At 33.6% G+C, this 27,818-nt stretch overlaps 1 protein-coding gene across 7 annotated transcripts in view; it reads left to right on the plus strand.

The window, feature by feature from the left end:
• The window catches only part of LOC145676909 (anoctamin-10-like), a 199,170-nt gene that overhangs the window by 160,840 nt on the left and 10,512 nt on the right, over nt 1–27,818 (plus strand). For 6 of the 7 annotated variants that reach the window (XM_081747688.1, XM_081747679.1, XM_081747696.1 and 3 more), the window contains 3 exons: nt 14,644–14,838; nt 15,905–16,102; nt 20,365–20,496. In XM_081747688.1, coding sequence (XP_081603814.1) covers nt 14,644–14,838; nt 15,905–16,102; nt 20,365–20,496 — 525 coding nt within the window. Of the gene's footprint in view, nt 1–5,218; nt 5,297–14,643; nt 14,839–15,904; nt 16,103–20,364; nt 20,497–27,818 lie in introns of those variants that run through there. The other variant, XM_081747699.1, reaches the window with a different exon arrangement.

The raw sequence follows: 27,818 nt of genomic DNA on the forward strand, positions 1-27,818 counted from the left end.
TAATTTTTCGAAATCCGGAAAGTGAAATTTCCGCTTACGAAAAATGAATTTCTCTCGGTTAATATGTATCGTGGCGGACATAAGTCTTTGACCAGGTAATGGCGACTGCTTTGAAACAAATGCAGAGTTTGAGGATTAAATCTGTCATATCTGTAGTTTCGTGTGGGGAAGAAATAAACTTGTGAACCAAAGGTTTAAGAACAACTGATGTTATTAATATAAACTTTATCAAAAATTATTTACTTATATCATCATAAAAGAAACACGAAAAACGGTTTGAATCGAAGAAATATAACATACAACTTTGAAAACGGAGGCAAAGAAACCTAACGAACGTCACCAAATTAAAGGCGAATCATTAACCGTGTAGTGATCGCGGCTCAGTGGTCAAGGCGCTTGACCAGTAATCTGAAGGTTCTTGGTTCGTCGGCCTTTTTTTTTTACTTTTAGATTTTTGATGGCGATTTACCGGCAATGACATATGTTCTATTATATTCAGATATTTGAATACTTGAACTACCAAATCTTCAGGAATAATAATAGTAACAAGAATAATAATTATTATGTCGTAGATGATTAAAAGCTAGGAGCTAATTATCACTCAGGTCATACCATTACAAACAGAAACGCGATATTTGGAAATAATATTTCGGTTTTGCTTAATGTTGCCCACGAGAAGAGGAATTTCTCATCTCGTTTCTAAAACAAACAAAATAACATGGAAATTAACATTTTACATTCGAGACGGGACAACTCTAACTCAAATTATCGTCTCTCTTTGGAGATGAGAATCGAGACGAGACGAAAAGTATCGTAAACATTTCTCGTCTTGTCTCGATTCTCGAAATAGTGTATGTCCATTCTTTAAGTAACAATTGGTGTGAAGACTATTATATCTTATAGGCTATTTTGTTACTTTATATTTCAGAGCTCATTGGATTATGGTCTGTGTAAGTATTTTTGTAGGAAAGCTTTTATAATTACTTCTGCATATTCTAAAAATTAGTTTATTATATGCCTTACTGTTGCGTGATATTCAGTTATTTTTATTACAGTTATTTTTCTTAAAACATACAGTAGAGTACTTTCTACATGAAAGTTTAGTGGAAGGCTTTAGTTTAAAATGTGGGTAGTTGTAGAGGTGTGTCGTGAAGAAACGGAATCCCTCCACCGAAATCTCTACTTTTACGGCAACTTTAAAACTTTTAATATCACTATTATTATTATTATTATTATTATTATTATTATTATTATTATTATTATTATTATTATTATTATTATTATTATTATTATTATTATTAATGTTAATATTACTGAATATTTGAGACTTCAATATTACGTTCTATTAAAACGTAAATAAGCATACTGAAGTTAAGAAAAATGAAAAGACATTTTTGGACCCTCTATAAGGTTGAATGCATTATAAGAGATACTTTGGAAGGAAAAGAAGGGGAGAAAGGTGTCAGCTCCTGGACAATACGACAATCGAACCTTCGGATGAATTTATAGAAACTAAGTGGAATTTGTCTTTATTACAATACATAGTAACACACTTTCTGTGGGTAAAAGACTTTGGATTATGTATGCGTTATATTGATATTTTATCAAAATATGCATACATACATACATATATATATATATATATATATATATATATATATATATATATATATATATATATATATATATATATATATATATATATATGTATGTATGTATGTATGTATATGTATATGTATAAACAATAGTTCCTATTTACAAATTTTGGTTGAACAGATATATGAAACGTGTTGGAAATAGCGAACGAAAATATTATTATTATTTCTAGTAAGAGTTTAAGAACTTAGAAACAAATCCACAATGAAAAAAAAATGTTCCACACACATTTATGACTCATACTTTATGTATTCGTGAATTGTTTCTTAAACACGCTAAGGTTTCAGAGAGTACGAATCAAGATTGTAGACTGTGACGTCATGTTGTCAGTATTTTCCCTTGTGAAGGAAGTCGTTTCAACTCTAACTTGTAAGAACGAGTGAAATTGACTATTTTTCATGTTAATATACGTCAGAAACATCAACATTGTAAATGATAAAAAATTTTCTTAATTTCCTTACAGGGTATCGATTCGAGGACCCCTAAGTTACGAAACGAGTGCTCAAGCCACTACCGTTAGACTGCTGTGTTAAGTAAGAGTCAAGACACACGCGTCTATGTAGCAAATTGCACACGTTTAGGATTCCAATATTTTATTAAAGGTGAAACACTGATTTCGGTCATGATAAAATATTATAGTCCGAAGAATTAAAATTTATATTAAAAAAAGACTTACAAACACGCAAGAACATGAAGTAAAAAGTGATCTTAAGAATAATTCGAATCCTTAACGTGGAGCCCGAAACTACTCTTTTTTTCTGATTCACCGAAAGTGTCCCCGTACCTTATCTCTATTATATTCGATTATTCTCGTTTTACAGTTATTCTCAGTAACATTGAACGACAGGGACACGAACACAGATACATCGAGGACATTTAATATTTCAAAAGCTCTCCCACCAGGAATCGAAAGTGAGACCCCGCCTACTAAACTATCTGATGGGTGGGGTACGTGGTTCGTTCCAAAGGCAAGTAAGCTTGAGACGAACAACGTCGTGCTCGTGGGTTTTCTCGGAACACTCCCACTTTCTCATTCCACCAATTCGTACATCATAATTCACTTGGTTTAATCACTGTCTTCCTCAACATAACAGGCGTAATCGTGGGACATTAAAAGTAAAGATTACATTTTCAAGCTGTTGACCCAAACCAATCCGAACCGAAAAACAATTGTATTCTCTATTGCTCATTAACGTGTTTTTACAAAAATATGTAGAAGGAAAAACATGGGGAATCGTAATTCCATTTAAAAGTGAAACAGCAGACTCATAATACCTTAAACTAAAACGAAACCATTACATATCGTTTGAACTTTTCCAAAATATATATTCTGATATTCTGAAAAGTGTCAATATAGTGTGTGTTTTCAAATAAAACTGAAGCAAATTACGGTTCGTTTTCTGAAATAAATGGACACATTCTGTTTCAAGCTTAAACCGAACCCAAACCAGTCAACCGAGTCGTGGGTCAATGAAAATTTGACCCACGACCCACTATGACCCACGACCGACTTACCCACCACCCACAGACGCACTCTGACCCACGATCCACCATGACCCATCATCCACCGTGACCCACTCTGACCCACTACCTACCATGAACCACTTCGACCCGCCACCCACCATGATCCACTGACCCACCAAAACCCATTATCATCAACTCTGACACTTGATCCATGGCCTCTTCTCTACGACTAAAGAGTTTACACTTATAATAAAACCAGGTTGTGAAATTCTAACTAATCGGAGTTTGAATTTCTAAGGCCAATCACTCAAGCACAGCTCTGTTACAATAATGGTGGATCTGACCTTTACGATATAAAATGGTAAAGTGTTTGTCACGGGTAAAATTACTATGAATTTCAAGTAAATTACCACGGTCTAATTATTTCCTTGTTGAATTATCGATACTTTTCAGTGAAAAAACGGATGAAATTTTTAGTCTGAAATCAAGGTAAGTAAGTTCGTTTCCAAGCCAAGTAAGCTTGAGATGGACATCATCGTGCTCGTGGGTTTTCTCGGGACACCACCGTAAATGTGTCTAAAATTTGTCTTATAGTTTTGGAGCTTTGGGCCTATTAACGTTCATTTTTTCTTGTTTTAGGCAGCCTATAACTTCGAAACGAAAAGAAGCATTTGTGCACCCAGGTTGGTCTATACTTTTGTGTTATATAGATGTCAGGAATCACCCCCAAACGTTGTCTTTGTTGTTTTGAAACACCCTATATATATTGTAAGAGGTGATTCTTCACATGAAAAAAGGAGAAAAAGATCATATGGACCTATGGGCGAAAAGTCCATAGTTTCAGAGCCAGGGCTGTTCAAAATCGCGATAAAGCTAAATTTCAACAGGTCCTACTTCGAATTTCAGAAACTGTTGATTGTAGTCCTTATCAGCGTAAAGGGAGTTACGCATACACAATCCAAAAAATGCATATTACATCAATTTTCAATGGGTGTGCATAGTATTCCGTGCAGGGTATACTTCTCAAATATCCTTTCAATAGAGTTTTCAGATATACCTTGATTTCAATGACAGGTTCAAAGTAGACAGGAGGTAAGCCTTGACAACCATCGACATCCAGTGCTTCGGAAGTAAGTCTGAAGTGTTAGGAACCTGCAGCTCCAGTTTTTTTGGTGTTCGGAATAACGTGTGATGCGATGTATTTCGTCTCGGTATATTTCACGTTTTCTTCACTTATAAGCGTGAAAGAAAAAATCGCAGCATTCTTTTTTTCGAGTACGAGGGACCATGCTATTGACGATTCTTAACAGTTCCGACCTCACGCCAAAGGATTTCGTGTTACGGCTGCCAAGGCATATCGTTTGCCTACTTTGTACCAATCAAAAAGTCAGAGCATGTCTCAAAATTGGTTGATGGCATGTCTTGGAATTTCACCCTGCAGGAAATATTCATCACACCCATTGAACATTAATGAAATATGCACTTTTGGATTTCGCAGGCATGACATCCTTTACACTGATAAGAAGTGCCACTCCACGATTTCTCGAATTCGAAATAGGGCCTCTTAAAATTTGTCTTTTTTTCGCGATTTTAGACAGCAATAGCTCTGAAACTAAGCAATTTTTCCCACAAGTCCATAGGAAATTTTTACTTATTTTGATGTGAGGAATCATCTCTTACAGTTTGTCGGTCTAGTTCATTAATACCCTATATGCATGGTGGAAAGAGCGGACTAAAGGGGTTTTATCTCCAAATTTGAACTACATAATAGCAGTTGATTTCATGAGACAATAATAACATCAACTATGATCTAGGTACTAGACAGGTTCCACCATAGTTGGAGTTGGTCAGTGGGTCGGTGGGTCAAGTGGGTCGAGTTTTCTGAGTGGGTCCGTGGGTCGTGGGTTAACAGCATGTGATCCACACTGTGACCCACCACCCATCATGACCCACTGCGATCCACCACCCACCATGATCTAATCTAACCCACCGACCAACTCTGGTCACTGCACTGTAGACAGCATCTTTTGAACAGCATATTTTTCTTCACCCTTGACCCTAGCCATAGAAACTAAAGCACGTTTCTGATTGGTTGCAGTTTGCGATTGTCCAAACCTTCTGGTGTATGTATTGTGTATTATAGCAGCAACAGAAAAAAATTGTCACTTTGTTGGAATTGAGGAAGAAGAACATTGAAGCAGCAGTTGAGGTTAAATTTATATCATGGCAGTCAAGGTGGAACAAAACGAACCTCACGGGGCTTCTAACCCATTCCTACTACTACTACTACTCTACTACTCTTACTACTGGAATCGTATAGCAAAACTGGTAAGGTAAGTAAATCACTTTTTGGGGTATTATTTTTTTATAAAAATTTTAAAAAATTCTTGGCCCTGGTTTGAACCCACACCAAAGGCAATTATAATTACTAGTTCATTGCGCTAGTACACTCGCCCACGAAGACCACCAGTAACAACCATTTGATTTCTCCTATATTCATGGTACGTGTGGCGAGAAACTGATAATTTCAACTAACCAGAATCCCGTGTTTAGCTCCTATGAGTAGGGTCGATCATGATTTAAAAGTATGCTTCTGAACATTGGTGAATTTTCTACGTTGTACTTCCAAGGCCTCCACTTCCCTTTTCATTTATTTCTGTTTACTTACCTAAGATGAGTATCCTTAAGTAAAAAAATAAAACATGAAGCGTTTTTGGATATTAATATTTGTAATTGTAATAAGACCAATAGGAATTATACTACTACTTGGCTTTCGAGACACAGCCTGTGAGATTTTAGATTAGCTAACTACTGGAAAAAATACATTTTTGAATCACTGTAATATGTAAATTATTATATAAAAAATTGAATGTAACTATGTGTGCCTAATCATAACGGCCAAATGGCAGTCAAATGAAATGAAGTTTGGTATTTAGTAGACCTTAATCCAAACTGCGATGTTACCATATTGGTTTCATGATAATAATTTCCTAAGGGATAGTAGGGATACGAATTTTTGCGAAAAAATTAGGTATCTCACAAGCCGTTCAACTTACGGAGCTGAAATAACTCTTTATTGAAAATGAACAGAACGTCTTCTAGCATTTTTAAACTTCTCCTTTATGGGGAGGGGCGACACTTTCTACATATGGTGATAGTGGGTTAGTTTGTAAAAATAATCGAAAACGATCGATATTACTCGTAGTTGAGAAACAAACAATACAGCGCTTCGTATCATATATCCATATATGCTTAACCATGCGCTTTCTATTATAATAATTGCTGAAGCTTGTTTATTATATGAAGCTCTTAGAGCACAGGGCAATCAACCCATAAAGTTGTGAGAAAAAACAGACATAAAATTTGTAATGTACGTTTTTGTACATTGGTCTATTAACCTTGATTTGGGACTTTAAAAATTTCATCCGTTTTTCCAAGGAAAAGTATCGATAATTCAACAAAGAAATAAATAGACAATTATAATTGAAATTCGTCGAATTTTACCCATGACAAACACTTTACTAATTTATATCGTAAAGGTCAGATCCACCATTATTGTAACAGAGCGGTGCTTGAGCGATTGACCCTAGAAATTCAAACTCCGATTTGTTACAATTTCACAACCTGGTTTTATTATCAGTGTAAACTCTTTAGTCGGTAGAAAAGAGCTCGTGGATAATGCCAGAGTTGATGGCGATGTGTTTTGGTGGGTCAGTGGTTCATGGTGGGTGGTAGGTCGGAGTGGGTCATGGTGAGTGGTGGGCCAGACTGGGTCATGGTGCGAGGTGAGTCGTGGGTCAGAGCGGATTACGATGGGTGGTGGGTCAATTGGTCGTGGGTCGTTTTCATTGACTCAAAACTCGGTTAACTGGTTTGGGTTCGGTTTAAGCTTGAAACAGAATGTGTCCATTTATTTCAGAAAACGAACCGTAATTTGCTTCAGTTTTATTTGAAAACACACACTATATTGACACTTTTCAGAATATCAGAATATATATTTTGGAAAAGTTCAAACGATATGTAATGGTTTTGTTTTAGCTTAAAGTATTATGAGTCTGCTGTTCAACCAGATATATGGATAACGTTCCATATATCTGTACAACCAAAATTTGTAAATAGGAACTATTGTTTTTTATATATATGTATGCGTATTTTGATAAAATATCAATATAACGCATACATAATCCAAAGTCTTTTACCCACAGAAAGGGCGTTACTATGTATTGTAATGAAGACAAATTTTACTTAGTTTCTGTTAATTCATCCGAAGGTTCGATTGTCGTATTGTCCAGGAGCTGACACCTTTCTCTCCTTCTTTTCCTTTCAAAGTATCTCTTATAATGCAATTCATCCTTATAGAGGGTCCAAAAATGTCTTTTCATTTTTCTTAACTTCAGTATGCTTATTTGCATTTTAATAGGACGTAATATTGAGGTTTCAAATATTTATTAATAATAATAATAATAATAATAATAATAATAATAATAATAATAATAATAATAATAATAATAATAATAATAATAATAATAATATAAAAGATAAATTCTGTATGAGCACAGATTGTATTAAAATCTATAAAATCGCACCTAGCGTTAGGCAGAAGTTACAAAATTGTCTAGATTGGAGAGAAGTGTCAGGGTCTGTTTTAATAGGAAGTGTCAGGAATGTTAAACGGAATATTTGCAGGCAAATTTCATGTAGAAAGTAGGGCTACTGAACTCACAAGAGCCATAAGAAAATTTGTTTTTAAGTAATGGTTATGCCGGCTAAGCTACAGAAGACGTCGATGATGAGAATGAAAGAAATTTTGGAATAAAGAAAGTGGGAGGAAGCGGAACCCATAGAAAACCTACACACACGGTGTTTGTCCATCGCAATGCCTACTAGGCAGGAGCTGGATGGAACAGTGTGAACCATTGATTTCACAATACTTCAGTAATAATAATAATAATAATAATAATAATAATAATAATAATAATAATAATAATAATAATAATAATAATAATAATAATAATAATAATAATAATGGTATTAAAAGTTTTAAACTTGCCGTAACATTTGGCAAAACTTACTTAAAAGTAGAGATTTCGGGGAAGGTGTTCCGTACCTTCAAGACACACCTCTGCAACTACCCACATTTTAAACTAAAGCGTTCCACTAAAGTTTCATGTAGAAAGTATTCTACTGTATGTTTTAAGGAAAATAACTAATAAAAATAACTGAATATCACGCAACAGTAAGGCATTTGATAAACTAATTTTAGGATATGCAGACGTAATTATAAAAGCTTTCCCACAAAAATACTTACACCGACCATAATTCAATGAGCTCTGAAATATAAAGTAACAAAATAGCTTATAAGATTCAGTCTACAGAGCAATTGTTACTTAAAGAATGGACATACACTATTTCGAGAATCGAGAAAGACGAGAAATGTTTACGATACTTTTCGTCTCGTCTCGATTCTCATCTCCGAACCGAGATGATAATTTGAGATAGACTTGTCCCGTCTCGAATGTAAAATGTTAATTCCCATGCTATTTTGTTTGTTTTAGAAACGAGATGAGAAATTCCTCTTCTCGTGGGCAATAATAAACAAAACTGAAATATTCTTTCCAAATGTCACGTTTATGTTAGTATTGGTATGACCTGAGCGATAATTAGCTCCTAGCTTTTAATCTTCTACGACATAATAATTATTATTATTATTATTATTACTATTATTATTCCTGAAGATTTGATAGTTCAAGTATTGAAACATCCGAGTATTCAAGTACCTAAATATAGTAAAACGTATGTCATCGCCAGTAAATCGTCATCAAAAATCCAAAAGTAAAAAAGAATGCTCGACGTCGATTCGCACCAAGAACCTTCAGATTACTGGTCAAGCGCTTTGAACACTGAACCGCTATCACTACCCGGTAAAAGAGTCGTCTTTAGTCTGGTTACGTTACGTTTCTTTGCCTCCGTTTTCAAAGTTGTATGTTATATTTCTTCGATTCAAAACCTATTTCGTGTTTCTTTTATGATGATATAAGTAAATAATCTCCGACAAAGTTTATATTAATTACACGAGTTGTTCTTAAACCTTTCGTTCACAAGTTTGTTTCTTCTCCACACGAAACTACAGATATGACAGATTTAATTCTCAAACTCTGCATTTGTTTCAAAGCAGTCGCCATTACCTGGTCAAAGACTTATGTCCGCCACGATACACATTAACCGAGAGAAATTCATTTTTCGTAAGCGGAAATTCCACTTTCCGGATTTCGGAAAATTATGGAACGTAAAAATTCCAGAATTCAGACAAAATTCCGGAATTCGGACAGAATCCAGAATTTAGAAAGTTCCGAAATTCAGAAAAATCCCGAAATTCGGAAAGATTCCGGAGTTTTCCTAATTCCGGAATGTTTACGAAGTCACAAATTTCTAAATTCCGGATTTTTTCCGAATTCCGGAATTTTCCAAAATCCGATATTTTTCCACTTCCAGAATTTTGCGAATTCCGGAATTTGTCCGGTTTTACTTTCGGAAGTCCGGAAAGTAAAAATTCCGGAATTGGCCATGCGTAGTTTACACACAACCCTTCAGAACGCTAAACTAACAATTGTCTACAAACAAAAAGTAATACAAAGCATTTTGTATCCTGCAATACGTCATGTATTAAAATCCGACAGCAGTTTCATTATCTAACCAGAAATTGCATGTATCTAGCTACTGGAATCTGAGGTATGAGGAACTGTATTGTGTCTTATCCTTTAGTGAATATACAACCCTGCAAACTACTGAAAATCTAAACGGCTTTCGTTAAATCCAAGTTGTAGTACTCACAGTTACATCCATTCTTTGTCTATATGATCGGGTTAGTAAAGCTTTCTATATTGTAGGATTAGTAAGTCTTTCTCTGCTCTCCCGTAAAGTTGTGATACGATCTATTACAGGATACAGAACGAATTATCAATTTAACCAAAGTTGTTGTATTACTACACATCTGCTTCCGCCTCTGTCAACTCTGGTCGATCTCGTTGACGCGACATGTTAGCTTTCTATACCTCTTTCTTCGTTTAGTGAACTAAACAGTAACTATTCTGAATTATGTTACTGCGCATGCCTTGTAGATAAATATTTCTTCTGATGCCAATAGTTTCCGTTTTGTCCAATCAATGTTCTGTTTCTTATTCCCAGCATGACTCTTTATTACATTATATGGAGAGCATGTAGGTCTAAATACCTCAAGTATTACATAGCATGTAGGTTTAACTACTACATGTAAGAACATTGTCGCATTCCAGCAAAGAAGGAACACGTGATCATAGTATACAATCCATGAAAGTGATAGCTGTTAATGCAGTGGTTGTAATTCCTAACGACACAGTGGGTGAGTGGACGAAGCACTGGCTTTTCGCGCCAACCACCGGAGTTCGAATCTATGTTCGCTCGATTTTTTATCCATTTGAGAGAAAGTATTGTTTCTTTTCGCTACAGGTAGTCACTCTTAGTATTTTTCATCGTCCTTCGCAGTTAAAGTAACTGTCTATTCTTATTCTTTCTACGAATAATGGATCTTCTCTTTGGTTTCATGTCAAACGTGCACACGTAATGAAAAGACGCTGTTGATAATAATAATAATATTATTAAATATTACTAGGTAACTCGTCCGTATATTTCGCACAATAACTAATGTTGCCTACTACTATTTGCTATGCAATGTGTTACTAAAAAGCAAATCAAGTAACACTTCTCGCCATTCAAGCTCCCGAACTTGAAATACATGATTTACAGTTCTCTGTGTTAGGGGAAAGCACATTTATTATATTATTCTTTCAAATAACACGTTTTACAAGTTACTTCACTTTCAATGTGTAACTTCATATCATCATCAACAATTCTCTTGTTCCAAAAAAAATGTCCCCTCCTGGAAAAAAAGCCTGACCGTAGCGAAAGGACATGAACCGACTTTAGGTGATTAATCGAGTCCAATATTTCAATAAAACAGGATAAGTCCCTGCACACAAATATTTCAATAAAAGAAGAAAAATCACTCAAACATTGTGAATACCCATTTATGAGCGAAATTTAGTTCCCTTGGAACTTTTTAAAAGTTTCAAGGGCCGCCATTTTGAACATTTTCATCTGATTATTCTGGCTAACAAACTCGCTCAAGATATTTCAACAATTAATATTTGTGCCACGTTTGGTCTCAATCCGCTGAAAATTACGGTGGTTATGGAATTCACAAAAAGCGTTATATATATACACAGATAGATAGATAGACACACACAGAGAGAGAAACTTTCGAACTGAAAATGGTTTTTGTCTCAGAGGGTGATGATCGGTAAAAGTTCCTCGCACCCTTCTTGCACCCGTGCTGCGTCAGAGCTAAACCGGCTCTCTTTTTCAAAACGTATTGACCAGCCTAACCTAAACACAAGCTTCCCAGTACTCAACGTCGAGTGGCTTAAAGCATGTAGTGATTTTGTTTTTAATGTCCATGAGTATAGGCTCGAACTTCTCCACTTACATTTTTTGTTTACTTTTTGCAGCTACGTCGGAACGTTCAATTTTTATTCTTTACTAATTGCAAATGGTGTTTACATTCTAATAAGAGGAATTTTGGTGGCATTTGTTTGGATATTCTTCTCTTTCGAAATGAAGACAAGAATAAAAGCAATACGCAAAGACAAAAAGTGTTATCAGTACTAAACATTACCAATAATAATTGCTACGAAAGACTAAATACGACCTTTTTTACCATCTCTCATGAGCTGTATGCATTATTAACAAAAATTTTAAAAAAATCTCCTTGTAGGGGATTCGAACTGACGTCCTTTGCATTTGTAAACCAGCACGTTAACCACTACACCAAGATCATTGCTTGGTAAACGTTTAGTTGTCGGCGTATTTGCTTGTATTTGTATTTTATGTTCCCACTTCGACAATTTTTACTCTTTTTTCTCCGTTTAGCAGCTGTTTCTGACTTTCTCTTTCAGTGCCGTCCTTTATTTACACTATGCACTATTCGTATTCATAGCTTGTGCCCCTCTGCAATGTCTTATTCAGATTAGACTTTTCTTCTTGCCCCTCAGTAAACATTTGATTGATTTAATTCTCATATTCTCCATAGCTGGATCGCAGGAATGCCAAACTCAAAAAACAGGTGTACGTTTAATTTCCTGACAGACTGTACAATAATACAATTCGCGAACAATTCTAAAAGACAATAAGACAGGTGAAAATACAACCATGTTATAGAGTTTAGAAATAACAAAACCGAAATCACGTAATCTTCTTCCTCGCCGAAGAAAGAGAATTTAGGATAATTTCTGGCCAAGATATAGCTTTTTCAAATTTAATCATTTTTTGAGAAAACTTAGTTTTTTGTTTGTCACATAGTCGACCAGGTGGGCCAGATGTTTTCTCCAATGACTCTGGTCGCATTTGCTGGCAATGTTATAATGAGCGATATATTCGCGTGAGGTAAAATACAGGTAATGTGAGCAAAAAGTAAGATTAGCTGTAAAATCAAACTATGTTGTGTGGATTTGGTCTACGGTTCTTTAGTAGACAAGCCACAAAATAGGAAGCTAACGAAATTGTCGTTTCTTGCATCTATAAAACGTAATATACATTTTTAGTTCAGTTTCTCGAAAACCCAAAGTTTAACGATAATTTTAACATTTTCTGTAAATTTTTATCAATTTTAGTGGGAGAAACAATCTGAGACATACGTGATCCCCTTTGAAAGCCCAGATTATAACTATTAGCATCAATATTAGTATCATTCGAGGAGTACTTAGATTTTCCCGTTTTTCCGGGCAAAATAGTATAATTTTGAAATTTATTTCAATTTTTCCCCTTTTCCTGAAATAGATTTTTTACACCAGCTAGCAAGTTCGTCCATCAAGAATTTTACCGAATTGTGATCCACGGACTTCAACTCTCGGCAATTCTCGATAATATTGAGAATTGTCCCTGAAGCTCCAAATAGCCTACTACAATTTTGATTGTTTGGTAATTTTTGCAAATCTTGCCACCAATCGGTAAAAAACCCTAGAACAGCTTGATTCTGTGACTATTTTTGAATACCCCAAAGAATTCATGACCAGAACTGAATTTATATGCGAATTGATTGTGATTCGGGTATAGGTTCAAAATTGAGAAAATTGTTGGCGACCTTAGCCGAGTGGTCAATAGTCACTTCGCTCTTTTGCAATTCTTTGTTTATTGTACTAATAAATCGATTCAATCGATGTGTTGAATTTAGTTTCTGAAATACTGCCAGTAAATGTCATAAAGAGAGGACGAAAATTACTTTTGTATGTTAGAGTACATACTATATAAAGGAGCAATTCTGAAATATCAGTGCAGCGATTGCCCATCTCTCGCAACGCCAATTATACTTGCTCTACCACTTCTGAGTTATTGACAGTACATGATTCTCTATTAAAGAATCCTATGCACTTCGTGTTTTCTCGAAGTGAGATTCGATCGCTTGAAGTAAACCAAGCTATCGGCTGAAGTCGAGATGTACCAGAAGTCTCTTGAACGAGGCAACATTTAAGCTACGCCCTGTAAATATTTTTGTCTGCTTTGTTAAGCGCCAAAGAGAAACCCAGATAACAGTATATGTCCTAATAGTATGAACAAAGCGTAACTTTGAAGATTTCGAATTAAATAAAGATGTACATACATATAATATGTTTAGAAGAAATTATTTTTACATTGATCAATATAGAAGTAACATGTATCAAAAAGGTATAACAAATACAATTAAGAAATCATCCGCCGTAATAATAATAATAATAATAATAATAATAATAATAATAATAATAATAATAATAATAATAATAATAATAATAATAATAATAATAATAATATATGGTTAAATTCAAGAAATTACTTAAAGTGTATCTTCTAAAGAACTTTTTTATACTCTTGATGAGTTTTATAATTCTGGCAGCAGAAACATGTAATTATGCTTGCTAATTGACAAATCCAATATCATGTATATGATCCAAAGATACAATAAATTGAATTGAATTAAATACGTATACCAATTTCATGATAGAAATAAGTATTTTTCTTAGAAGGAAGTTTTAATAAGCTGTAAAATTCTCTCCACAAATTGCAAATTACTCTTCGATATTCATTTTTCTAGTGTTACTCACGGAAGAAAATCAGACGCTTTGTCTCTTTTTTTATTTTAATTTGTTTTATGTTAATATAAACAAGAATATTCATTTGTTATTAGGTCTTGAAACTGTTGAAACTCGAAAATTTCGAATCTATAAAGAAAATAGAAGTGTTTGAGCAAAACGTTATACACTGTACGTGCAGGTTATTGCGTGTATGTGTGCTCCGCAGTAGTTATGATTAAACACAAGTAGTTTTTACTTTGCCACAACAAACAATTGACTAAGTAATAAATATATTTTGATATATAATATATAAGAATATGAGTTCAAAAATATTCTAGTGACATAAAGCCGCTACTAACAAACCGTTATTTACATATTGTTTCAGCAAATAGCAGTATTCCTTATCATAAAACAAGTATGTGGTAGTATCAGAAAAGTTGCAATACCGTACATAAAGAATTTATTTCGTCCTTCCGCACCTCCCGAAAATAGCACCCAGGAATCAAACTATAATCTTCTTATTGGAAGTCACACAGAGAGAAACCTTGTTCAATCAGAACTTGAAGATGTATTGCCTAAAGTAAGTATGGATATTTGATGTCTAGTTATAATATTAAACTAAAAATCAGCATGGCAATAATTATACAATTGGAAAAAACACTTAGAGTGTTACAGATTCTAGAAAGTTAGTGGAAATCAAAGAAATAAATTCGGGAACGGGAAACGGGAACGGGAACTCAAGAAAATTTAAAATATCTATTTCCAATTCAGAAAAATTAATAATATAAGTTAGACAGATCATCTTCATATCACACTATTACGAAGCATGGTTTTCAGCCAAGCCTGAAACGCAGAATGAGATGGTAACACAATGTTCCCTAAGAGAAATTATATTTTCATGTTCCATGCCTTTCGTGTGAAATCCAAAACAATATTATTAGCGAAGCTCAGATCACGATCGTTTATATCCTCGTAGTGCTTCAGTTAATTGATTTCATGTACGTAATATATTTAAATGAATAATAAAACCATCTTTTCAAAATTCACTCAATTCACAAGTGATTGAGTCACTGGATGGTTTCTCCAATTGGATTTTCAATTCTTTTTACAGCTAAATTTACATAAACCATAGGTGTTTCTGTTTCGATTTGTAATGAAATGAAATCTTTAGTTTAATGTTTCACTTTCATATCCTAATGATGAACTCAGGGAAAGTTCCGAGCCTCTGAGTCGGCTTTATATTGATTTGTGATTTATGTTATGAGAGTTTTAAACTTATTATGAATAGGTTAATCGACTATTAAAAGGAACCTTATTTTTCTTTTCATTTCTTAGCCTAAAACTTTTTTTTTTTACTAAGTCGAAGTGAAAGGTATATTTTTAATTTTTTATATAAGCCGAAATTTATTGTGATTGCCCATTGCATATTGTAGCTCATATCTTTGAAGATCATTGTAATGCTCTTATTTCTTTCCAACTTGCAGCACCAATCCATTTTGCACTAAAAATAAGTTTATTTTTAAAATAGTAACTTATCTCGTAGTAATTTAAATATATATGTAACATATAAAATCTTACTGCTGTTTAAACAAGGAATTGTACTATAGTCTAAATAATTAAAAAATAATTATATTTATTCTCTTTAGTATACAGGATCGTTCAACGACCACTTGGAAACATTCATTCAGTTTGGCTTTGTGGCATTCTATTCGCCAGTGTTTCCCTTAGCTGCTTTATTTGCTTTGATGAAAAACATAATTCAAATCCGACATGGTGCCTTTAAATTGTGTTATATTTTCCAACGCCCTTTCGGAGTAAGAGTTGCCAATATAGGAACCTGGCAGGTATGGTAGTCATTTTAAATAAACGTTTAAATTAAATGTCTCTAGATCTATTATGTTTAGAGATAGGCAAGGGAAGGAATCTCAACTGGTTATTCTTGTTAAAGTAGAGTCTTTGCAACATATCCTCATGAAGAAACTCAATCAGAATATAGGAAAATCAAAATTGGAACTAGAAACTGTAATTTTCTTGTTACGAGATAAGCATACTATCACTTACCAATTGTAGCCGCTTATGCCGTAGTCTTTCTTGATCTCTAAATATCGTGATGGAATCAACTTTAAATCAATAATTTACGATGTATAAATCGTAAACTATAATTTTAATGAGTATTCACATACGATTTGTTTCAATTTGTTTTGGTTCATTTAACACGGAAGAATAATAAATTGCCATTTATGTCGTGTATGCTTATTGTATAACAGCTTGCCATATGACAGATGTAAAAAATGTATATGTATTATTTTATATACAATGTTAACACTTTCTACTACATACTAATGATACACATAATTCTTTCACACTAACAATTTAATGCAAACATCAAAATTTCAAATTTGGATACGAGAGCTGTAAATTAAGACGATTTTCTCATATTGCATAGTGTACATATCGCAATAATGTAAATTTAAACTAGGAATGGCTAAAATTTTTCGGAATTTGTATTGCGGAAAAGAAATTTCACTTTCCAAATTTCGAAAAAATTCAAGAAATCGAAAAAATTCCGAAATTCGGAAAAATTCTGGAATTCAGATAAATCCCGAAAATTGAAAAAATCTGGAATTTAGAAAATTCCGAAATTCAAAAAATCTGAAATTTTCCAAGATCGGAACTTTTCCGAAATCAGGAATTCTTCCGAGACCGGAATTCTTCCGGAGATTTTCCAAATTCCAAAATTTTTCGATTTTACTTTCCGGATACCGGAAACTAAAAATTCTGGAATTGGCCATCCCTAATTTAGACGTTATACCCATATTAGTTCAATATACCCACACAATTTAATATTAAAACAAGAATAGAATGTGCCAACAATTTTGATTTCAAGAAGCATTGAGACTTAATATGAAATATGTAACAATTTTGGTGAACAAAACAACATTGAGAAAGAAAAAGTAAAGAAATCTTCAAATTAAACTGTTCATATAATAAAATAAGTAGCAGTGTACAGCAAGTAAAGCAGTTTGGTTTATATGGCGTAATATTTTCTTAATTAAAATATAATCCGGAATTGCAGTAGATTTTTATTACTTCCTGTTTTAGTAGAGACTAGGAAAGAGATGGAATATATATTTTAGGGCACTTATGTTAGATAGTCTAAAAAGTATTGATCCGGGGGTCAAGAGTAACCCCTGCCTCTACATCATGAAGTGAAAAATCTTGAGATGATTGCGTATACTTGTATGAATTTCGATGGCAACTATCGCCGATCATTAGAAAATGAATATGGGAGAACTATGAAATAAAAGAAATAGACGCGTATCATTTTGTTATACAATTACATGGCAAATGAATTTTATCTTATCCCATACGGTTATCGTCGAATATACACGGTTAAAGGAGCATTCTGATTAGCCAAATTGAAAAGACTTCAACGATTGATCGCTGTACAAGCAACCTTTTCTTCATCGTCTCCGTGGTGAAGTCGGAAAATCACGCGGCTAGTAGTCATAAGGTTGATGGTTCGCGCCCACCCTGGGGCGCGTTTTTTTTTTTTAAGTGTTTTTGAGACACTCCTTATTGTAACAAATTACGGATGTAGGCGATTTAACGTATTTGGAAGGGGGGAGTAATTTTGTGATTCATTGGTGTTCCGTCGCGTCTCTGCTGATCGTGGGCGCTGGTAGTATACTTTTCAAAACGGAAGTGGGGCCACTGCGGAGCGTCGCTGTGGAGCTGCCAATTTTTGGCGAAATGTCGCTAGTTGCCCATGGTAGTCAACCGACGCTTACAGCATGGGGACACTAATCCCAATGAAAAATCGGGTATTTACGAAATAAAATGTAGTTGCCAAGAGAGTTGTAGAGGCAAACCGAAAAGAAATTTAAATGTCCGAGTAAAGGAGCATATTAAGGATTCAAAAGCGGAAAATCCGGTGTCAGGTTTATTGAAAGATTTAAAAGAAATGCAACACAGGGTAAAAAATTCAAAAATTTTATTTGGAGCTAGAAATGAAGTAGAGACACGGGTGTTTGAAAATTTACTTATTCATTTAATAAAACAAAATTAAATCTAGGCAAGAGATGGTTGAGTGATAAATGGGAAGCGATAATTACAAATTTTCATGACAATAAAAAGAACATGAGTTGGCAACATTCCAACAAGAAACAGGAAAGGCGCGCAGATTTACTCCGTGATATTTTAATTCGCTTCCCCTCAGCTGGAGTCCGCTAACGCACTGAACATTTTTTTTTTAAACAACACAGCTCTTCTCTTAGGAAGTCATTTCCTTTTATACTATGATGTTCTATTCTTTTTCTTCCTGTTTTTAATCTCCGTGATCAAGACTCCAGGAAAGAGTCGAAAGCTTGGAATTATGAAAGTTCAGGAATTACAGAAATCTGTAAGTAGAATGATAAGAAATATTATTTTGGTGTTTTTGGTATATGTTACACTGAAGATTAGTTTTACACGATGGAATAATTTAATTAAAACTTTCGATAAATCCTAAGTAATAAATTAATTTCAGTGATGTAATATTTGATTTCATAATTTAATGAGTTAGTGAAAGATATTCGACAACAATATCTTGTTATATATCTATACAGTCACTAATGGGTTCATTGTACATACACTTTAAAACTAGCAGTTACAAAACCCAACCACTTTATATAGTTTCTCAGTCCAGTTATTTTCAAATGGCAAACTTCGTCAAAACTAGCTTTTGAACAAAAACTATCAAATATACACAGGGTGTCTACCAGTCAGGGAAAGTCAGGGAAGTTAGGGAAAGTCAGGAAATTTGCAGAGCCAGGGAAAATGTCAGGGAAAGTCAGGGAATTTCATTGTGTGTCAGGGGAAAATCTTTCCCAGGCTGTGAGGGGTGAAGGAATGCCACTAAAATAGTCATAAATTACAGGTAAATGAATTGGTTCGTTTGAACGTTTGTAGAATATTGTATAAGCATATAAATAATGATGAAAACTTACAGTTCACTTTAAATATGTTATTTTTCATGAGTTATACTAAGAAAATAAGAATGACAGAGTCAGGGAAAATTATAATTTTGTCAGAGAAAGTCAGGGAATTTGATTATGTTTGCTTGGTAGACACACTGATACAGTATATCAATTTCGGGCTATTTATTTACTTACGAGCCTGTTTTTCATACAATTGAGGTTTTTCTTGGGTATGCATACTGTTATCAATAATTACAAAATAGTATACATGCTCGAGCAAAACCTTATGGTACAGATATACCTAATAAAATAGAATTATGTTTAAAATAGACAAATACACACACACACACAATATGTCTATAACGTAATTAATACAGGAGGAAAATTATAAATTGTCTTCGTGTCAAATACATTTACAAAGTAATAACACTTATTTACTAAAAAGTTAAAAAGTTGTGGTTTGAACACAAAATGTTTTATGTAGCTTTAGAAACTCAGCTAACTTATTAAAAGCTCTCGTGCAGTTTAAATATACGCTCTTCTGGAGAAACAATAATTTTGTGGAATAATATGTAAAATATTGTAAGCCTCTTGCAAAAGTATACTATCAACCAAAACTAAGCAAACACACACACATATATCCTAACTCAATTGCTTTCTTGAATTCGGAAACAATTGAAGATCTCACTTCATGAAACTTTTTAGACTGATTTCAAGTTAAAATTTGCAACCAGTTCATCGAGATTTGCTCACGTTAAAGTGGGATTGTAGTCGAAGACTATCTACAGATACAGAAAAAAATACTGCAATATAGAATAGGAAAAGTAATTATTTGCTTTACTGAATTCAATTAGCATTGTATATGTCACTTTTCACACAAGTATATTATTGATGGTAATAATAACTGCAAGTTTGTGCTATCGCTATTTAGATATTAAATTAACCATTAGTTGTACTGCTTGGATATTTTGGATTCTCAAGTATTGCTTTTCGTGAAGAATAACTTGCAATTTTGATAGGTAAAATCTATAATTACCTACATATTAAAGACACTTACCAATTTAAATTTAAATTATATATAATGTTTTTATTCATTTACTTCATGTCTATAAAAACAAAAATTAATATAAAAATTAATGTATTTCTAGGATGCAATGGAATTGATGGGAATTATTGCTATTGTTATAAACTCTGTTAGGGTGTTACTGACTGGTCAATTGAAACATATTCTTCCTCCGATGTCAACTGTAGGATTAATTTTCCTAACGTTTTTCATTGAGGTAAACATTTCTCTTTTGCTTTTAATTTACTTTGATTTCTACAGATTCAAGTTTTTAACTATACTAAATTTGATTAGTTATACATGATACTTATCAGCATTAGAACTTCAACACTAGTACCAGTTCTAGATGAGAATCTAAACTTAAGCATCATTTGTCTCTGTACATGCTTTAGTTTAAAATGTTGAGCAGATTTTTGTCCAAATTACTTTTAAATTTTCGTTTTAAAACGAAAATCTTAAGAGAAATATCTAATTAATAGTCTCTTGAAGACAAATTGAGTCTTAATATCTGCACATAATTTGAAAAAGGTTGTTCCTTCTCCTCCTTGTTATATATATATATATATATATATATATATATATATATATATATATATATATATATATATATATATTCGATTAAATTAACTTTTCCTCATATTCAAACTTACTTTTCGGTGCAAAATAGGAGAACTTCACGGGAAATATTAAGCAACAGTAACTCGAACAATGTGTTTCCTAGGCAGACGTTTTATTATAGATATGCATCCCAATATAACATTGCGTCTGAAAAAATACATGAGGTGAATTCTTCGAACATGGCTGCTGGATAACTAGCATAGCTTTTTACTCATCTGTACTACATTTTTTTACTTCCGCTTTAAAGTAGTTTTATTTTTGGGTATTTTGTGTTTTGATATGATTTTTGAGACTATGTACTTTAAGTAAAATATATCTGCCGCCAGCTTCAAGATCTCTTTATAACAATTCAAGAGATTAAACATATCACTTCAATACAATACAGGTAATATCGGACTCATATCCATGTCATTTTGTTTGCAGTATGTGTATAAATTAAAAGCATTTTATGCAATTTGATACAATTGAATTTGATAAAATTAAACTTTAATACAGGCTACTTGGATTTATATCTGAAGTCATATAGTTGTACATATTGGTGTAACAAATGAACATTTAAACATATAAAATATATAACAAATGAACATCAGTATGTGGAAACTAAATTAAATGTCTTAGGTATAGCTCCAATCTGAACAAACCTCCAATAGGGGAATTCATTGCATCCGTTGAAATAGGTGCTAAAAAGTTAGACCAAAATTTGAGGCAACAATTCAGATCTGACTGTATAGCCGCTATACATACAGGTTAAAATACTCTTCTTCTCGCAAAGCAAAAAATAAAAAGAATTTTTACAATAGACTCATGAAAGATTTCAAGAACTGTTTTTCAGAACACTATTCAAGAACTGGTGTATTAAGGCAGATAAAGGGAATAAATACGTCATTATCCCAAAAGATATGTACAGGGAAAAATCTTTGACAAAGGGCAAGGAAGTGCTTTTGTCAGATTGGAGTCTAATCCCTTGTAAAAAGTCATAGCTCATACCAACAAGACCATAACCACATCCTTAATTTTAGATGATTTAACAAGAACTGCTCTTAAAATATCTGATTCCGGATTACCTATTATATAAGGCAGAAGTTTCTATTAGGCTTATTATATCAGGTCAGCGCCATCCCACGTGTAAATAAGCTAAATGGCTTGTGAATTATTTTAAGTGTTTGAATATTGGCCTCACTTATTGCGTAAAAAACAGTTTTGAGGTCAAACAACAAATTTGTAATTTAGTTAACGCAAATAACATAAAAATTGCATCAATAGATGTAGTTGACATGTATCCGTCTCTTCCTTCGCAATTAGTTTATGAATCGGTTACTAACATCCTGTACAGTAAAAACCTTGGTACTCCAGAAGTGAATGAAATTCTTAACCTTCTTGAATGTTGTCCAAAATACAATATTTTCTCATTCGAAGGCAATATATATCACCGAGTCGAAGGTTTGGCTATGGGAAAGCTATTATCACCATTGTTAGCTAATCTTGTACTTCATATGGTTAAAAGCAGAATCTTGAAAGAATGGAAACTTGGCTCGGTACGATATTATAGATATGTTGACGATTTACTTTTCCTGTACAAGGACGATTCACAACTGGATTACTTATTAAAAGAATTAAATAAGAATTTGAAATTCACGGTTGAGAAAGAGAAGGACGGCAATCTTACGTATCTAGACTTCAATATAAGAAGGTATAACAACAAATTCATTACTACGGTCCACCACAAGCCAACAGCAGGTACGCAGTACATTCATTATAAATCTGCACATTCAGCAGGTAACAAAGCAAATATTTGGAAGAATTTCTTTTTGCGACCCATACGTCTTACTTCCTTAAAAACAGATTTACAGACGGAGATTGAATACCTGATGAAACTGGGTAGTCTGAACGGATACCCAGCTTCATTATTAAATAATTGGTATAATCGGGTTAAAAGGAATATAAGTTTCGATAAACCTGAAACCGACATGAAGGGTAAAAGATGGATAGGATTACCTATTTTTCCGAGATTGACAACTGCATTAAATAAAATTTACACATAATACGGTCTATGTACAGTTTTAAAACCAAAGAACATCACCCAATTTAAGAGTTATTATACAGATCCCAATGAAAAATCGGGTATGTATGAAATAAAATGCAGCTGTCAAGAGAGTTACATAGACAAAACGAAAAGAAATTTAAAATCCAGAGTAAAGAACACATTAGTGTTAAATACTACACATGTGTAGGAAGCCATAGTGCACTGTGTTGGACGAATGTTAATTGACTGTGTGGCTAATAATATCATCAGAGTACAAATAACGGCCAGGTGATGAAATAATGCTTATGGGATATAAATTTTACTATTTAGATGATAGTGTCCATTGTAGTAGACAAAATGCTCTAAAGGATGTTAGTATAATCATATTTTAAATGAAGTGTACACATTAGGGCCTCTGCATCTTCCAAGAAAAGACTAGCGGCCTATAGACTTATCCCTATTCCACTAAAATGAACCTATACATGAAGAAACCAACTGACAATAATTGAAATACATAACATAAAGATAAAGAATGCTTCTCTCAATTCATCTATTATTTATTAGCACACAATACTACTTAACATAATTCGATCCGGAAATTCAATATCGTAAAGATCACGAATTATTTAATATTCCACAAGTACAAGAACAACTGACAATTAATAACCTGGTTGAACGACCGCACCATATTTTCATATTTTCAATATACCGTTTGCCCTATTCACAATTGTCGATTGGACTTTCGCCCCCAAACAAAAGAGAGGCAACGAAACTTGTCTAACATTGAAATGTTATATTAATTTATAATTTAGCAGAAAAGGAAAGAAAACAAGATGATAATAGCAAGTTGTTCTCTGAAATGAATTATACTTGAATATTTCACTGAAAGAATCGTTTTTTTCTGGTATAATTTTTTTAAATACTAAGAATGTATCAATAAAATATTCGTTATAATACATATCATATTTATTTGTGTTTAAGACTATTTAGAAGTCAGAGTACGTTGTATTGGAGAAATATTAATTGGCGTTGTATTCATGTAACAACATCATAGTTACTCAACTTTGTATGTATAGTACCTTACTTGTTAGTCTGTTCCTTTATTTTTTCTCTAATTGCCAGTTTCCCGTATACGTTTTTGATTAGGAAGGGACAAAAACTAGTACCTTATCTTTACTTTATTAAATCAGTCTATGTCAAATAAATAAGCTTGAAAACATGTCTACTGGCAGAAATATTCAGAAGTGTTTAAGAAGAGATCTTCTTCTTCTTCTTTTGATAATAATAATAATAACAAGAAGAAGAAGAAGAAGAAGAAGAAGAAGAAGAAGAAGAAGAATTCAAACATCTCTTTTGAAACACTATACTATCTGCAAATAGGTTTTCTCGTGTTGGCAGCCAGGTAAATACTATTCTATCTTGCAACGTTTCGAGGACTGACATTGTCCTTATCTTCAGGTAAATATGATGGGGCAATAGAATGAGTGGAATATACTGTATATATATGTATATGAAAAAATGGGTCGCCTTCAGAGTTTCAAAAATTTCTCCCGACCTCAGTTTTCAAGATACAAGATTGAAATTTTGCACACGTATTATGTACACTCATGTCTAAAATTATTGTCGCATGTCTATAAATATGTTGTTGTAGGAATATAATTTGATAACGAATTCGCCCGGTATTTCTTATATTGTTAGTATATGTATAATCGGCGAAGACATGAAGGTGGCAAATTTCATGTCAAAAGAGCAGTAAATAAGAACAATAAAACGAAAATAAAACTTTCTTGTCCATTTAGCAACATTTTGTTTTACTCGTTCTAATTTTCGTATTTATAATTCTTTTCCTATGACATTTAACACAAATATACATTTCCCGATTATAAACATAGTATCAGTGTTAAAAAATATTCTGCAAAATCATTATCAAATTATGTTGTTACAGAAAGACAGTTAGAGATATGCGACAATCATTTTAGACATGAGTGTACATAACAGAGCATTTTTTTTAAAATTCAGATCTCTACATGAACCCAGGCTCGGGCCGGAGAGGCGCAAAAATTTCGAAAAAAAAAGTTTTCGAAAAATTTTCCGGTTTTTCCAGATTTTTTCCGTTTCTGGTGTACAATACGGACAAGCGAGTGGTACCATTGGAAAGTATGCTCTATTCTGAAAGAAAAACGAGGTATGAACCATGATCCTATGACAAATAATAAGGAAGCAGTAGCTGTTTGAGTGAAAGTCTAAAATTTACCTAAAAAAGTAAATCCTAACAGGTGAGGAGGGTAAAGCAAGTCGGTAGCCAGCCCAAAACTGTAGGAGGGCCCGGTAGAAGTTAGGGGGAACCGATCTAACCATATTATAGTTCATTTGCAAGCCTATAGTGAAAATTTTAGGGATGGGCAGTAAAAATTTAGGGGGCGGCCTCCCTAGACCCCCCTTGGATACGGGCCTGGGGTAAAGTGAGCAATTTTAAAACATAAGGTGGTAAGAAATTAAACTGATTGGTAGTATAGTATCCATTGAAGCTTTCCTGGTGACGTATTGCAAACAGGTCTTCTCGGGTTAGCAGCCACATAAATACTGTTGTATCTTGCACCGTTTCGAGAGCTGACATTGTCCTCATCTTCAGGCAAATATGATGGGGGTAATAGAATGCGTGGAATATATACTTCATGTGTATATTTTTAGTATTATTCACAGATACTAAAATAATAGCAAAATGCTCAAAATTTTGGGATAGAAGGATAGAAGAAGCTGTTGCAATCACGCAAGAAAAAACGAACCTTAACAGAGACACAGGATTCCAAGTTAGTCAAACCAATCATCTCCCACCAACTCAACCACTAATCAGAAGAGCCTAATCACACAATCATAAAAAATACAGTGAAACCTGTCTTCAGCGGAATCGAGCGGGACTCGCAAAAATTTCCGTTAAAGACAGGTTTCCGCTTAATGGAGATAGAACTTTCCGTTAAAAAATATATATGCTTATAACGGACATAATGAGAAAATGTATTGATGTACGCAACTTGTTCAATTACAGTACTTTTTCCTTCTACGGATTAATACCCAAAAAAAACTTAAAATAAACACAAAATATGCTATGCACACTTTCCTTTATTTTTCAAAATAGTCAAGCAGGATTTTTTGCATACATTGCTACTACTTGGCTGCGGTATACTTCAGGACACAGAAAAGCTTTCTCTGGAATGTTGAAAGTCCTCTGAACTCTTTCCTCCTTGTTTTCACGACACGTGATAGAGATATATAACTTCTGCTTTACCTCAATTCCTTTTTTCCAGAACTTTGTTTTGTTAGTTTTCTTCTCATTTTTGTTGGCTGTCGCTAGTTGCTACACAAGCGGAACAGAAGTACGCCTACAAAGAAGACTGACAGCTGACATGCTACGTAGGACTAGCGAAAAATTGTGGGAGCTGAATATGAGTAGTGATTGACGAAGGTCAACACTGCCCATAAATATTTAACAAAAGAACGAAGTATTTATCGCAGACAGTATATGTTTACCCTCTCACAGGACGTTTAAAAATTTTCTAAACGATGTAGTCTGCAACTCAGAATTTTCCGTTAAAGGTTTATTTTGCTTTCCGTTGTCCGCATAACACAGTTTCCGCTTAATGAAGGGACTTTTACAAGTCTTTTACTCCAAAATCCATGGGACCATGAAATATTTCCCTTTAAGACAGTTTTCCGTTTAATAAAGGGTCCGTTGCAGGCAGGTTTTACCGTATAACATTTTACTGCGTCATTACTGTTTGGCCTAAAATCATGATTCAAACGTCATTTTCTTAAGTATAACGAGCCCTTTAAAACGGTACTACTTACAAATCCATATCGTACACTTGAACCTGAAAAATCGCGTAAAACCGGACTTTTTTACTCAAAACACTTGCGCCCCTCGAGCCCGGTCCAGGTTTTACGTAAGGATCTCAAAAAAAAAAAAAAAAACTGAGAAATATCCAAAGGTACACATAATTAGTATGCAAAGTTTCAACCTAATATCTTAAAACCTGAAGGCGTGAAAAATTTTTGAAATTTGCCTTAAGAAAAAATAAAAAAAAGTCATGCCCTTGTGCCCTCACTTGGCGCCGCCAAATTGACTATCCGATTTCAAAATGCATCTGGGGTGTTCTTTGGCCAATTCTTGACTTGAATAATAAAAAAAACACGGCTTAAATACCTGTTATAGAACCTAAATAAGCGGTCAAAGACGATACATCATCGGTGGCATCGGCAGTATATTTCAGCTTGGGGAGGCAAACAGCTATCTTGAAAATAGACACGGAAATGTAACATAGATAAGATAATACGAATATATGTTCGTAATGTAACAATAATTTAGTTTTGTTGAATAATAATAATAATAATAATAATAATAATAATAATAATAATAATAATAATAATAAGAAGAAGAAGAAGAAGAAGAAGAAGAAGAATATAATGCAGGTGTAAACAGTTTCATGAGAGTGAAATTTCCATCTACGAGAAGCATCTTGGTTTACATCTATTATATAAAAGAGAACGCACAAATCCTTTGTTAGCTCATCACGCTAATACGGCTGAACCAATTTCTTTCATTTTTGGGGGGTTATTAGGATTTGGACCCTAGATGGTTTTTATCATATCACTTTAATTTTTAATTACCAGTGTCTTGAGATAATTGACCATTCAAGTGTCCATAACGTACAAATCCTTTGTTAGTTCATCATAGGTATAAAAATAAACGTATTTATATGCAACCCGCATGACCGTGTCACTCGGCGGGTTAACATAAATGACAGGCGCTATAATGTTAACATTTACTGCAATTTGAAAGCGAAAAAGTAAAAATTATCTAAGTAACAAAGTTTATTGCGTTCCGGGGTGACCGCAGCGAA

The sequence above is a fragment of the Thermobia domestica genome, chromosome 2 (genome assembly GCF_964235325.1).
Source record: "Thermobia domestica chromosome 2, izTheDome1.hap1.1, whole genome shotgun sequence".
In the NCBI taxonomy this organism is placed as follows: domain Eukaryota; kingdom Metazoa; phylum Arthropoda; class Insecta; order Zygentoma; family Lepismatidae; genus Thermobia; species Thermobia domestica.